We start from the raw sequence: 14,191 nt of genomic DNA on the forward strand, positions 1-14,191 counted from the left end.
TTATATTACATTTTAAAATACTCGTTATCAGACTACAGTTACTTTTTTATTGATTACATGATTACATATTATTCACAAGTCTTTGCCTTTGGAAGGCTTTTGTCTTTCAAACACTTTAAAATGCACAAATTCACGTCTTATTTAGCTACATGCAATGCAGGCATTCCCAAACTTCTTTTGTCAGCCGAACCTCTTTCACCTAATATATTTACTTAAAGTCCCCTCTGAGATTTTAAAGTAATAAGTTAATAATTCAGTAACACATTTGCATGTTAACAGTCCTCTGACGCTGGTTAATGGTCACGTGACATGTAGGTAAACAAAAAAGTTTCATCTTTTTTAGTAAGTGTTTTGATTGTTGTTATTTTAAAATTATTTATTTTTAATTTTACATTTTTAGGATTTAATTATTAGCTTTTCATTATAAACACCCCCCCTGCATTTCGTTTGTTGACGCAATGTTTAATGCACTTCGTGTTGTCAATTACAACGAACGAATGGAATATATTTTCATTCTCTTTGTATTTTTATATCAATATGGTACAAGATTATAGTAGTCTGATTATATTACCCAAAAGGGGTGTAATGGCCCTCACGAAAAAGAAGTTTATTCAAGTGTGCTATTAGTATACTTCTTTTAAACTAAAAATAGGAAAGTATACTTTTAGTCTACTTTTTATGTACTTCTCAGAAATGGGCTTTATGTACTTCTCAGAAATATCGTTACTAACTACAATTTTTATCATGTAATTTGGAATCAGTAACAGACTGTAAGAAATCTACCTAGTACTTGCTCTTAACCCTTTGGTACAGAGTTGCCATATAGCAAGAATTAATTTCTACTAATTTCCTTGTTATTCTGAAAAAATACAATGTATTGCACTATGGGAACTAAAAGGGCAGGCCTTAAGATGTGCTGTTTTTAAGTCACATGACATGCAAAAGTCCATCCAAAACTGTTTTTCCCACTGTCACCCCCAAACGGAAGACACCTGCTGAAGTGCTCCAGAAATTGCTCTATTAACCTCATTTCTAAACATCTCTTCTCAAGGGTTTTTTTTGTGTGTAGCATCTATGTTAAGTAAATTAGATATTTTTTATTCACAATTGAACCTTGTCTAACATAGTTTTACTGTAAATTGAGAAAATATCAGTGTTTCCATATGGCAATGCTGTAGGCCTACCACAGTGGAATTGCAGTGATGTATTTCCCCATTGGGATTTTTTTAAAATAGAAATTAGCATCAATAATATGATTGCACAGTTATTTATTTACGTATTTGAAGTGTTTATTGTAGTATAGTTGTATTTATGCATAAATAACAACATTATTTCTTCTTTTCAGAAAATGCATTTTACAGAAAGGCCAATAGGAAGAGTGCAGAGTTAGCTCTTCCATGTGATGAGAGTGAGGATGAGTTAGCCTTCAGTGAAGGTTAAAATGATAGGGGTCTACTTATTTTTGGTTTGCATGAGTTCCGAGTATTTTTAGAAAAACTACGTTACTTTTTGACCATTTTCCTTTGTGGTTGCCATAGAGCAGCGTTTTCCTAAGTTTTTTTTTTTTATCTGTTTTGATTTGTATGATTGAAGCTATTTCATATAATAAAAACTTATTTGAAAAAAAATATTTCATGGTTAGAAAATAATGCATACCATGCATCAAAGGTTAAAGGGGTCATATGATGCTGCTAAAAAGAACAGTATTTTGTGTATTTGGTGTAATGAAATGTGTTTATGCGGTTTAAGGTTCAAAAAACACATTATTTTCCACATACTGTACATTATTGTTTCTCCTCTATGCCCCGCCTTTCTGAAACGCGTCGATTTTTACAAAGCTCATCAGTCTGAAAAAGCGAGGTGTGCAGAGAAAGGAAAAATTGAAATCGCATCATATGACCCCTTTAAACTCTGATATCCATAGATATGTGAGATCGGGAGCGTGCATTGCCGCGCATGCCCGGTAAACGCAGCGGCGCGCAGGTTGGGACGCGCGCTTGAGCTGGAAAAATACATCATCCACCGATTATCATTGCAGACGAAACCTCGTTTATTTAAGTTCTAATAAAGAGCCATATATCCGATTCTGAAAATGCCGGTGAGATTCTAATCGCTTATCTTCATTTATCGCTGAGTAATGTGTGTGTTTACGCCCCACCTTCTTATCATTCCTTTGGTTTGCAACCGGAATCTCATCACAGACTGTTATTAGACAGCGTTTTCTACCGAGCATTTGTCGTTATTGATCAAATCTATGATGCATTTAATTATTATGCGATGCTTTTGTCCTTTGAATGACTTGAGCTGTTTTGTGCACATCAAGCTAGCTGCCTGCTAGTTATTAGCTTCATAGCAAAAGCTCAGTATGACCTCTCACTTTATTGAGATTAATGAGAAATTATGTTACAACCGCTCACAACAGATGACTAACGTTAGTTATGTTCTGCGTGTAAAAAAATTGCTCCGCTTTTATTGTTGTTTGTTAATTTAGCTCTTAGCTTGACACAGGCCGAGCGGTCCTATCCGCTGCTTAGCAACAGCGTTAACGTACATCAACCCATCATATACTTTCATCATCCAATGACCTTTACAATAAAGGTTACCCATTAAGCACCCATAGCTCACGCACGAAAAAGCCATCATTTGGTGTTTCTTTACTTATGAGCACATTTGGCGTGGTGTTCTGTGACTTTAAGATCTTTAGATTATTTTATTTGTCTGCTAACGATGTCCAGCAGTGAACACACAAGCACAGCAGAAGATATCTGTCATTTGATTTAATATTAGCTCATGAAAAAAAAAAAAAAAAGTCATTTATTCCACATCTCAAGTCATCCTTCTTTATGAGGTGGAAATAACATTTGAAACATTTCTGGAGTATGCCAAATAAAATTGAGACATTTTTTGTTTACATACTATAACAAAGGTTCGTTGGAATTGACAATAATCATGCAGCATTAAATATTCTGCTCATTTGCGTACTCTTCACAGACACTGTGGTTGTAAACATACACTGCCTGGGATCAGTAAGATTTGAAATGTGTTTTAAAGAAGTCTCTTCTGTGCATCAAGGCTGCATTTAACAGTAATATTCTGAAATATGATTACAATTTAAAATAATGCTTTTCCTATTTTAAAATACTTTCAAGTATAATTTATTCCTGTGATGCAACGCTGAATTTTCAGCATCATTACTGCAGTCTTCAGTGTCACATGATCTTTCAGAAATCATTCTAATATGCTGATTTATTATCAATATTGGAAAGTTTTTGCTGCTTAATATTTTTTTTGGAACCTGTGATACGTTTTTTAGGATTATTTGATGAATAAAAAGTTAAAAAGAACAGCATTTATTCAAAATCGAAATCTTGTGTAACAATATACATTACCATTCAAAAGTTTGGGGTCAGTAATTTTTTTTATAAATTAATGCTTTAATTTAGCAAGGATGTGTTAAATTCATAAAAAGTGATAATACAGACTTATATTGTTAGAAAAGATTTCTGTTTTAAATAAATGCTGTTCTTTTTAACTTTATTCATCAAATAATAAAAAAAAGTATTATAGGTTCTAAAAAAATATTAAGCAGCACAACTGTTTCCAGCACTGATAATAAATCAGCATATGATAATGATTTCTGAAGGATCATGTGACACTGAAGACTGGAGTAATGATGCTGAAAATTCAGCTTTGCATCCCAAAAATAAATTAAATTTTAAAGTATATTAAAATAGAAAACCATTATTTTAAATAGTAATAATATTTTACAATATTACTGTTTTTTCAGTATTTTTGGTCAAATAAATGCAGCCTTGATGAGCAGAAGAGACTTCTTTCAAAAACATAAACAATCTTACTGATCCCAAACTTTTGAACAGCAGTGTACTTAAGGACACAATTGTTAGAAATTATGCCACAACTAAAGGGTAGTTGTATTTTTGTGTAAAAAATTATTTTACTCTAAAAATCATTTCATATATTTTTTTAATGATGAATTTTTTATATTTTTGTGATGGATTTTCACTTTTTAATGGCCGAATGCCATTGTGCTGACAAACAGATTCTTCCGCACTAATTTTGTCAAACCGGTTTCTGTTTGTCCAGAGTAATAAGCTGGATAAACCAGAGAAGGTGGAGGTGAGTGATAATGTGAAGGTGGTGGTGAGATGTCGACCCCTCAACGAGAAGGAGAAGATGATGGCACACAAGCAGGCCGTCGCCGTGGACGAGATCCGGGGAACGATTACTGTGAACAAACTTGATATGACTAGTGAGCCGCCAAAGACGTTCACCTTCGACACGGTGTTCGGTCCAGACAGTAAACAGCTGGATGTGTACAATTTAACAGCTCGACCTATTATTGACTCAGTATTAGAGGGTTACAATGGTAAGTGAAAGTCAATAGAGAGATCTAGCGCATATGTCTTCACCTTTTATCTATTTGACTGTTTTTGCAAGTTTGAAATGTTGAAGATTACATTTTTATAATTGTTTTTTTGTTTTTCAGGAACCATATTTGCATACGGCCAGACAGGCACAGGGAAGACGTTCACTATGGAGGGTGTCAGGGCAGTGCCTGAACTCAGAGGAATCATCCCAAATTCATTCGCTCATGTATTTGGTCACATTGCAAAAGCAGAAGGAGACACCAGGTGAGAATGGGGATTGTTTTTTTTTAATGCTGTGCTGTTCAGAGGTCAGTGTGTTCTTTGTCAGTGTGATTTCCCATGATTAATCATGGAGATGCTTATCATGTGTCATGATTTTCCATGATACAAGAAAATGATCAGAGACGTGCAGAGTGTTGAGATAAACTGTGTTATGTGACAGGTTTCTGGTAAGAGTTTCATATTTGGAAATATACAATGAGGAGGTGAGAGACCTGTTAGGAAAGGACCAGATGCAGAGGCTGGAGGTGAGAAACCAGCATGTTTCATCATATCTAAAAGTTGAGAGCTTCTCGGTTTCCCATTATTGCACTCATTAGGTGTGTCGTTAATCGGACACTCCTATATAGGTCATGAAGCGTTTGACTAATGCATACATCCGCATGGTATATGCACCCACAGAATTCTACAGAAAACTGCGCCAGTTTCTGTAGAATTTCAACACATCAAACAGAATATGATCATTCAAAAATTCCACATCTCACACACTCTTAGTGGGATTGTTTATTAAATATTTTTCTGTATTTGATATTTTTTGATAATGCTTGCAGCTACAAATTGGAATGTAGTTCTTTCTAGGTGGGGGGGGGGTGACCTATTTCTATAATATCTTTTAAAATATAACTTATTTCTCTGATCAAAGCTGAATTTTCAGCATCATTACTCCAGTCTTCAGCGTCACATGATCTTCAGAAATCATTCTAATATGCTGATTTGCTGCTGCTCATGTTTGTAAACAGTTGTGCTGCTTAATATTTTTGTGGAAAATGTTACTTTTTTTTCAAGATTCTTTGATGAATAGAAAAGAACAGCATTTATTTGAAATGTATATCTTTTGTAACATTATAAATGTCACTTTAGAGTCACTATTGATCAGTTTAATTTGTCCTTCCTGAATAAAAGTATTAATTTCTTTCTATAAAAAGAAAAAAGGAAATCTTACTGACCCCAGTCTTTTGAATTTGTAGCCTTATAAGACTCGTTTTAGTTTTATTGTTATTGAGGAAGTCTGACTTAACTAAAGCTTGGATCATTGAAATAAGGCAATGCCATTTGTTGTGCAACTTGGGAATGTAAAGGCAAATTTCTGCAAATGATGATGAATACTAAACTCAAAATACAGGTCAAGGAGAGACCTGATGTAGGAGTTTACATCAAGGATCTTTCTGGATATGTGGTAAACAATGCTGACGACATGGACCGGATTATGACCCTTGGACACAAAAACCGTGAGTATTTTTAATTATTTTATTAAATAAGTGAAATCTATTTGTTTTTGAAATCTATTCGTGTTGTTAGGGCATGCAAAGTTAGATCAGTAAAGTCTTTAAAATGCATCTTGAATGTGTTATGAATATTCCTGTTTTATTGCTTTATTTCTAGTCTGATATTTTAGTCAATAATTATTGTTGACCAGAGCGAGAATATTAGTACATTACTTAAGCAGTGGGGTTGGTGCTCTCTAGACAGGAAGCTCTAAAGGCCCGTTCACACCACCAGCCACAAGCGACAAGCAGCGAAAAATTCGCTGGCGGTGTGAACGGGGCTTACCAGTGTGTTCACACCAGACGCGAATGTAATTATTCGCGCGAGTAGATTACATACAAACCAAAAGGTACATCTGGAAAAAGGGGGGTTGTCTTATAATCAGGGTCGTCTTATATTCGGGCCAATACGGTAGTTTCCCTGTTGTTGATTAAATTGCTTGGTAAAACAAGTTTTTATTAAAATTCTGCAGAAATGAATCTGATTTCAGTGAAAGTAGTGCAGACAGTATAATTCTGTTTTATCGCTCTCTTGTTTTGCAGTGTGCAAACATCGGCCCAGCAGATTACAACTACGATGAAACCATCAGTACGCTCCGTTATGCCAACCGTGCCAAAAACATCAAGAATAAGGCCAGGATTAATGAGGACCCCAAGGATGCACTGCTGCGGCAGTTTCAGAAGGAAATTGAAGATCTCAAGAAAAAACTGGAAGAAGGTACACCGCATCAGTTTTTAGCTGTGTCATGTCTTTGTCAGGGTTGCCCTTCAGGATGTGACTCATTGACTCTGGTTTAAACCCTGGAGTACTGCAATTTGACTACATAGGGATCTAAATCATTTCAATTTCAAGAAATGTAATTAATGTTTGAATGTGAGAAGTAAAGTAGCAGCAATAATGTATTTTTTTTAAAGGATGCTACTGTTCAAAAGGTTTGGGGTCGGCAATATTATTGTTAATGTTTTTGAAAGTAGTCTCTTATGCTCATCAAGGCTGCATTTATTTGATAAAATACAGTAAAAAAGTAATATTGTGAAATATTAGTTCAATTTAAAATATTTTATGATTTTTAATATATTTTAAAATGTCATTTATTAAGCAAAGCTGAATTTTCAGCATCATTACTCCAGTCTTCAGTGTCACTGTCATCTTTCAGAAATCATTCTAATATGCTGATTTGCTGCTCAAGAAGCTGATTATTATATTTCTGATTATTAATCAGTATTTAAAAAAACAGCTGATTTAAATCGTAAATTATAATTATAAATGTCTTCCCTGATACTTTTGATCAATTTAATGCATCCTTGCTGAATGAAAGTATTAATATCTTGCAAAAAAATAAACAAAAAGTCTTACTGACTCCAAATATTTGAATGGTAGTGTGTGTGTGTTTTCTGCACTATTGTTAATAAGCTAATATCACAAAGATTGACATTTATTAACTTTCATTGTACATGATTTTGCTTAAGAATTTGACCAAATATTGTATCTTGAAAGGCAGCAAACATTTTTTGCTTTTCTTTGGTAAGTGCATCTGTTGGTTTGGGTTCAGAGCCAGTGTTTATACTCGTTTAGTACCGAGACACAATCTCGTACTGTACTTTATTACTGCTCAGGTGAGGAGATCTCTGGCTCTGATGGCAGTGGATCAGATGACATGGATGAAGGAGAACATGAAGTCGGAGAAGGAGGCGAGAGACGCAGGAAACGAAGAGGTATGAATCTCCCCTTCCAATTTATGACTGGGCAAAATTAGTCAGAGAGATCTCCTTAGAAAGATGATGCAGACTGTGGTTTTGGCTTTTGACCTCAAGAACCGCTTTAAATAATCATCTTCAGAGTCAGGAGCTTTGACCTCATTAGATAATAAGCAAAACATCAATATGTTAAACTTTCATTCAAGATTATTTATAAAAACTTTGAAAACTGTATCGCTATAAAGCATCTGCAGGTACCCTGATGTCATCTATGTTTCAATTGCTGGAAATCAGAGTTATCAGTGAAGGAAGAAACAATGTGGCTTTGGTTTGCTTGTCTAGACCATCAGATCAAACATATGTAGTTTCATTGTGCGTCATGAGAGCAAACAGTTAATGCCTGGCAATGACTCTATAGTGCGTCTCTGTGCCCACATACAGTCCAACAGTCTGGGATCACCAGTGAAAATGCAAGTTAATGCAATTTTTGTCATAATAAAAGTATATTATGACTAGGGATGTTCATTTCGGTTATTTTTCCTAACCGACAACCGACGCTCGCTAAACCGATTATTAACCGTTAACCGACAAGATTATTTTAAATTAGAATTGAATTAAATTAGAAAGGATAAGTGTCGGTGACCCGTTAAAAATACTAAAATTTGTTTTAATTTTAATTTTACATGCAAGTAGCAGACAACAAAACATGATGATTCACATGGTCATATCATATCACATCATGCACCTGCAGCGCTTCTGCGAGCGGAGAAATATAGCCTATATAACGAATAAATAGGCCTATACGAGAAAAGCATTTTGTTTTACGTGGATATTGGAATGTGAGTGAAGTACATAATAAATAATATTTTGGCATTCAAATACATTGATAATTCGGAAACATTTGATTTTGTGTCGACTGTCGAATGAGAGACCCAACGTTGTTTTCAGTTTCGTTTTAGCCTAAATGAATTTGTTTTGGCTTGTAGCTATAGCTTCTTATATTTTTAATTCTTGTTCTTTTCTAAATACTGTTAAATTGAAAGGATTTGTTGATAAATGGTTCAGGCATCACCTCTTTCAATGAATCTTGCATCTGATTACTTCATGTTTATCATCTTCCTTTCTGGTGCATCTCACTTCTCTCTGCATCAGCCTAATGATCAGTGACTGCGGTTTTATTTCACACAGACCCAAACGGCAAACCTGATTCCCCTTTAAAAGTCATGATGATATGATATGTGCTTGTTTTCTCACTTCTTGTGCAATGTGCTGGCCATGTGACTTCTCTGCTTGAAATTTTAAGACCCAAGAGGTTGGTGTTACAATCTCCTCATCAGCCCAACCCTCCGTCACCTCCAAACCCTAAAAATGTGCTTTCATTTATCCTGAGTTTTACTGTCCCACAAATGAGATGGTCAGACAGAACAAAGTCTTCAAATTAGGTGTGTGAATTATAAAGGTGTGGTATGTAATTTTTTGACCGAGCATAAAAATATTAGTATAGTTTGCAGATATTTAGGAAACATGTTAAGTTCACATACTTGTTTCTCTGAAAAACAATGCTACAGTCAGTTATTCTACATTGAAATGTGTGTTCAGTGTCGGAATGTCTGTTTTTGTTTTGCTCTGTGTGACTCCGCCCACTGCCAGTTTATCCAATAGTATTTTGACACCCCGGGTTGCCAGTTGGTGGAAAACACAGCATATTGCTGCCATGGAAGCCAGCAAACAAACTGAGTCAGAAATCGCAGATTCAACCCGACTTAAAAAGCCTCGGCATCCATCTAAACAGCTCTATGACCAGAGGAATATTAAATGCGGATAAATCAACTCATCAACTTACAGTATATTGTCTATTGTCAGTTGCGCTCGTTCCTGTTGCGTGTCCTCAATCTGGCAATCTGAGAAATAAAGTCAGAATTGCGTGATATAAACTCGCAATTGTGAGTTAAAGTCCAATTTTGAGGGGGGAAAAAAGACTGATATGTTCTCAGAATTGCGAGTTTATATCTCACAATTCTGAGAAAAAAAGTCAGAATTGCGAGAAAAAAAGTCAGAATTGCGAGTTTTTATCTCGCAATTCTGACTTTATAACTCGCAATTGCGAGTTTATATCTCACAATTCTGAGAAAAAAAGTCAGAATTGCGAGAAAAAAAGTCAGAATTGCGAGTTTTTATCTCGCAATTCTGACTTTATAACTCGCAATTGCGAGTTTATATCTCACAATTCTGAGAAAAAAAGTCAGAATTGCGAGAAAAAAAGTCAGAATTGCGAGTTTTTATCTCGCAATTCTGACTTTATAACTCGCAATTGCGAGTTTATATCTCACAATTCTGAGAAAAAAAGTCAGAATTGCGAGAAAAAAAGTCAGAATTGCGAGTTTTTATCTCGCAATTCTGACTTTATAACTCGCAATTGTGAGTTTATATCTCACAATTCTGTGAAAAAAAGTCAGAATTGTGAGAAAAAGCCGCACTTACCTTTTTTAAATTTTTTTATTCAGTGGCGGAAACTTGGGTGAGACAGAAATGATGAGCACTGTATTTTCATAGGGTTTCTTAAATTAGGATTTGTGAGGGAAATGCAGAGGGTTTGTGAGCTGATGGAAAGTTATTAAAATGTAAAAATTAAACAAATAAATAATTGTAAAATCAAAATAAAACACTTGCTAAAAAAGATATTTAATTTGTTTACCCGCACATGTCACCAGTAACCTACATCAGAGAATGGTGAACATGCAAATGTGTGGTTAAATTGTTGAAATATTAACTTCAAGTTGAAGGTCAAAGGGATTCAGCTGACATAAAGTTTGGGAGTCCCTGTATTAGTGCCTCAATGATTATGTAACACTGAGGAAGAGTAAAATCTGTTGACATTTTTTGCAGCCACCAGTGAATGTCACATGTTTGTGATACTAATATAATCTCCATTCTCCTGATGCACGATATCATTGATTGTTGGGTGGAAATAAGACCCGAACATGTTCTTGATGAGATTCACCCACATATGACAGCAATAAATCACATTGTCATCTGCCTTTGGACACCTCATGTGAAAAATGTCTGATCTAGCAACAGGTTTACTGTGCAAACATATCAACAGTGCTGGGTTGTAACTGATTACATGTAATCTGGATTACATAATCAGATTCCAAAAATTAAATAATTGCAATTAGACTGTTTTAAAATGCTCATAATCAGATTACAGTTACTTTTTTTAAGGATTACATATTCACTCAATAGCAGTAAATTATTCTTAATTTATTGATTCACCACATTTCTTTTTTTTTTCTTTTAAATTTTCCTTTCCAAGCTTTTGAAATGTTTATGATTTCTTTAATTATTAGCTTTTCATGAACTCCCTACAGCTTTTTCATGAATTTGTGCTGTTTAATGCATTTCATAATTTTGATGAAAAAAGAATGTAATATATTTCTCTTTTTTTCATTAATATGGAATAACACAATAATTACATTCAAGTCTATGTGATAAACAAATTAGGTCAAAAGTAATCTAAAAGTAATCAAAAAGTAGTCCGACTACATTGCCTAATATGTGTAATCCAGATTATGTTACTAACTACAATTTCCGTCATGGACTGCAATTTGTAAGTAATCTTCCCAGAACTGATATTAAAGGCAGAGTAAGTGATTTCTGGTAGCCAATGTTGATATTTGAAATCACCAAAACAAACACGCCCCTACCCCAAAAGGGTCTTGCCCCTATTTTGATAGCTCCGCCCCACATATACGTACGCAACCCAGGCAACGATTAGTTCTGTGAAACAAAGCAAAACCAATGTTACACCATGTCTACCGCAGACGTTTTCCTCTTTTGTTTTTTTATCCGCCATCTCTATCTTTCTGTCGCTCGGCTCGGCTAATGTCCGTCCCATGCACTGAACGCGCTCTCCTCCACATCACGAGTAGACACGCCCCTTATTGCTGATTGGCTACAAGTTTGTTTTGCGATTCGGCCCGAATCCGTTTTCTAAAGTGTTTTTGAAAAATCACATACCCTGCCTTTAAATAGTCTGGAAATACTTTATGTAATGTGTATGGTGCCTTGTGAGCAGTGTCAGTCACCAGCTTACAGGGAAACGAATGTATTTCAGTGGGGTAAAAGATTACTGCTAACTGTGCTAGCTTGCATCTGATGGAACGTTATTTCTCCTGCTACTGTGCACTTGCATAATGCACAAGTGTTTCTATACGTTTCTTCTGAGGCTTTTATCTGTTTTTATATCTATGCTAAGGGAGGAAGAAGGTGTCTCCTGACAAGATGGTGGAGATGCAAGCTAAGATCGAAGAGGAACGGAAAGCACTGGAGGCCAAACTGGACATGGAGGAGGAAGAGAGGAACAAAGCACGTGCAGAGCTTGAGAAGAGAGAGAAGGACCTTCTCAAAGCCCAGTGAGTCATTGAATCTGTCCACCAAAACTGTTATCTATATATTATCTATATATAGTGCTAATATAGTATGATTTTAGGAGTATAACAGTGTCATGCTTTGTGTTGTTTCCTGTATCTCAGACAGGAACATCACTTATTACTCGAGAAGCTGTCTGCTCTGGAGAAGAGGGTTATTGTTGGTGGAGTTGATTTATTGGCTAAAGCTGAGGAGCAGGAGAAGCTTCTGGAAGAATCCAACAATGAACTGGAGGAGAGGAGGAAGAGGGCCGAGCAGCTCCGGAGAGAACTGGAAGAAAAGGAGGTAGAGATGAGCGGATTCATGATTGACCGATATTCTTGTATAAGTTTATCATAACGTAGTGATTCATGTTTGCAAATGTCTTTAAAACAGCAAGAGCGCTTGGACATCGAGGAGAAATACACCAGTTTACAGGAAGAAGCTCAAGGCAAGACCAAGAAACTGAAGAAAGTCTGGACCATGTTGATGGCAGCAAAATCTGAGGTGCAGTAACTTTCACGTAGCTTTCAAATAGCAGAGTTCACATTAGTGTTGTCAAAAGTACCAGTACTTCAGTACCAAGTCAGTACATACTCATTCAGCGTTTCAACCGCGGAAAGACGCCAATAAAACAGCTTGTGAACTTAAAGGCAGGGTAAGCGATTTCTGGTAGCCAATGTTGATATTTGAAATCACCAAAGCAAACACGCCCCTACCCCAAAAGGGTCTTGCCCCTATTTTGATAGCTCCGCCCCACATATACGTACGCAACCCAGGCAACGATTAGTTCTGTGAAACAAAGCAAAACCAATGTTACACCGTGTCTACAGACGTGAGCGGCGCGGCGCAACAAATCCCAGACAGAAAACTGCTGCCGGGTTCTATTTATGACGTGCTGACACAAATTTCAAATGGTTTTCAACGGTCGTTTGATCGCGTCCAGTGTAGACAGACTTTAGCTGTTGTAGACACGGTGTTACTCACCTACTGAGAAGAAACATAGCAACCTCGGCGTCCGATCGCAGGCCTCCGCTCCTTGAGTTCTCTCCAGCGCTGGAAAGCTGATCCGATATTTACACGGGTCCTACTTCTTGCCTTATCCTTCCGCAGACGTTTTCCTCTTTTGTTTTTTATCCGCCATCTCTATCTTTCTGTCGCTCGGCTCGGCTAATGTCCGTCCCATGCACTGAAAGCTCTCTCCTCCACATCACGAGTAGACACGCCCCTTATTGCTGATTGGCTACAAGTTTGTTTTGCGATTCGGCACGAATCAGTTTTCTAAAGTGTTTTTGAAAAATCACATACCCCGCCTTTAAAAGTGAGATTCCCAGACTGTGTCGTATCTGCCCTTTCTGTGTTAGCAAAGAGCACAGAGACAGTCCTGCACTCTCCGGGATGAAAGAGATGCATTCGGAGCTGATGCTTTAAAGGGATAGTTCACATAGAAACTAAAATAATCATCATTTAATCGCTCTCGTGTGGTTCTAAACCTGTACGACAGACTTTCTGCTGTGGAACACTAAAGATGTTTAGTAGAATTTACTAAATCAGTGGGGACAGATGCTGTAAATCTCCAAAAGTGACATTAAACCACTACTAAACTAGTTCATGCAACTTGTGCATTTTGTTCCAAATTTAAGGCATTATTTAATGAAAATATTCTTAACCGGAGCTCTCAAATCTCATTTTCACTTTTGCATATTCATACATATGGCCTATATACAGTACTGTTCAAGGGCTGCATTAAATTGATTGAAAGTGACAGCAAAGAGATTTATAATGTTACAAAAGATTTCTATTTCAAATAAATTATGTTCTTTTGAACTTTCTATTCAACAAAGAATCCTGAAAAAAAAAAGATCCGCAAAAATATGAAGCTGCACAACTGTTTTCAACATTGATAATAATCAAAAATGTTTCTTGAGCAGCAGATCAGCATATTAGAATGATTTCTGAAGGATCATGTGACACTGAAGACTGGAGTAATGGTGCTGAAAATTCATCACACACTGTAAACCCGAATAAGTTGGCAAAACTAAAAAACTAAATCAAGGTAATCAGTTACACCAAACTTTTTAAGTTAAATTCAAAGTTTAAAATTGCAGTCCGTAACTTTTGGCGCTCTAGCGGTTAATAAACAGAACTGCGTGC

General features: G+C 36.0%; 1 protein-coding gene across 1 annotated transcript in view; it reads left to right on the forward strand.

Annotated features, from left to right (window-relative positions):
• The first annotated feature begins 1,974 nt into the window (after window positions 1–1,974).
• Window positions 1,975–14,191, forward strand: part of kif3a (kinesin family member 3A) — an 18,297-nt gene continuing 6,080 nt past the window's right edge. The window contains exons 1-11 of the mRNA XM_016573876.1: window positions 1,975–2,098; window positions 4,105–4,387; window positions 4,508–4,652; window positions 4,831–4,915; window positions 5,791–5,900; window positions 5,967–5,976; window positions 6,476–6,650; window positions 7,550–7,648; window positions 11,886–12,042; window positions 12,163–12,343; window positions 12,434–12,544. Of these exons, the coding sequence (XP_016429362.1) occupies window positions 2,093–2,098; window positions 4,105–4,387; window positions 4,508–4,652; window positions 4,831–4,915; window positions 5,791–5,900; window positions 5,967–5,976; window positions 6,476–6,650; window positions 7,550–7,648; window positions 11,886–12,042; window positions 12,163–12,343; window positions 12,434–12,544 (1,362 nt within the window). The 5' untranslated portion in view covers window positions 1,975–2,092. The remainder of the gene's footprint in view (window positions 2,099–4,104; window positions 4,388–4,507; window positions 4,653–4,830; window positions 4,916–5,790; window positions 5,901–5,966; window positions 5,977–6,475; window positions 6,651–7,549; window positions 7,649–11,885; window positions 12,043–12,162; window positions 12,344–12,433; window positions 12,545–14,191) is intronic.

The sequence above is a fragment of the Sinocyclocheilus rhinocerous genome, unplaced genomic scaffold (assembly GCF_001515625.1).
Source record: "Sinocyclocheilus rhinocerous isolate Xijiao unplaced genomic scaffold, SAMN03320098_v1.1 scaffold892, whole genome shotgun sequence".
Classification (NCBI taxonomy): domain Eukaryota; kingdom Metazoa; phylum Chordata; class Actinopteri; order Cypriniformes; family Cyprinidae; genus Sinocyclocheilus; species Sinocyclocheilus rhinocerous.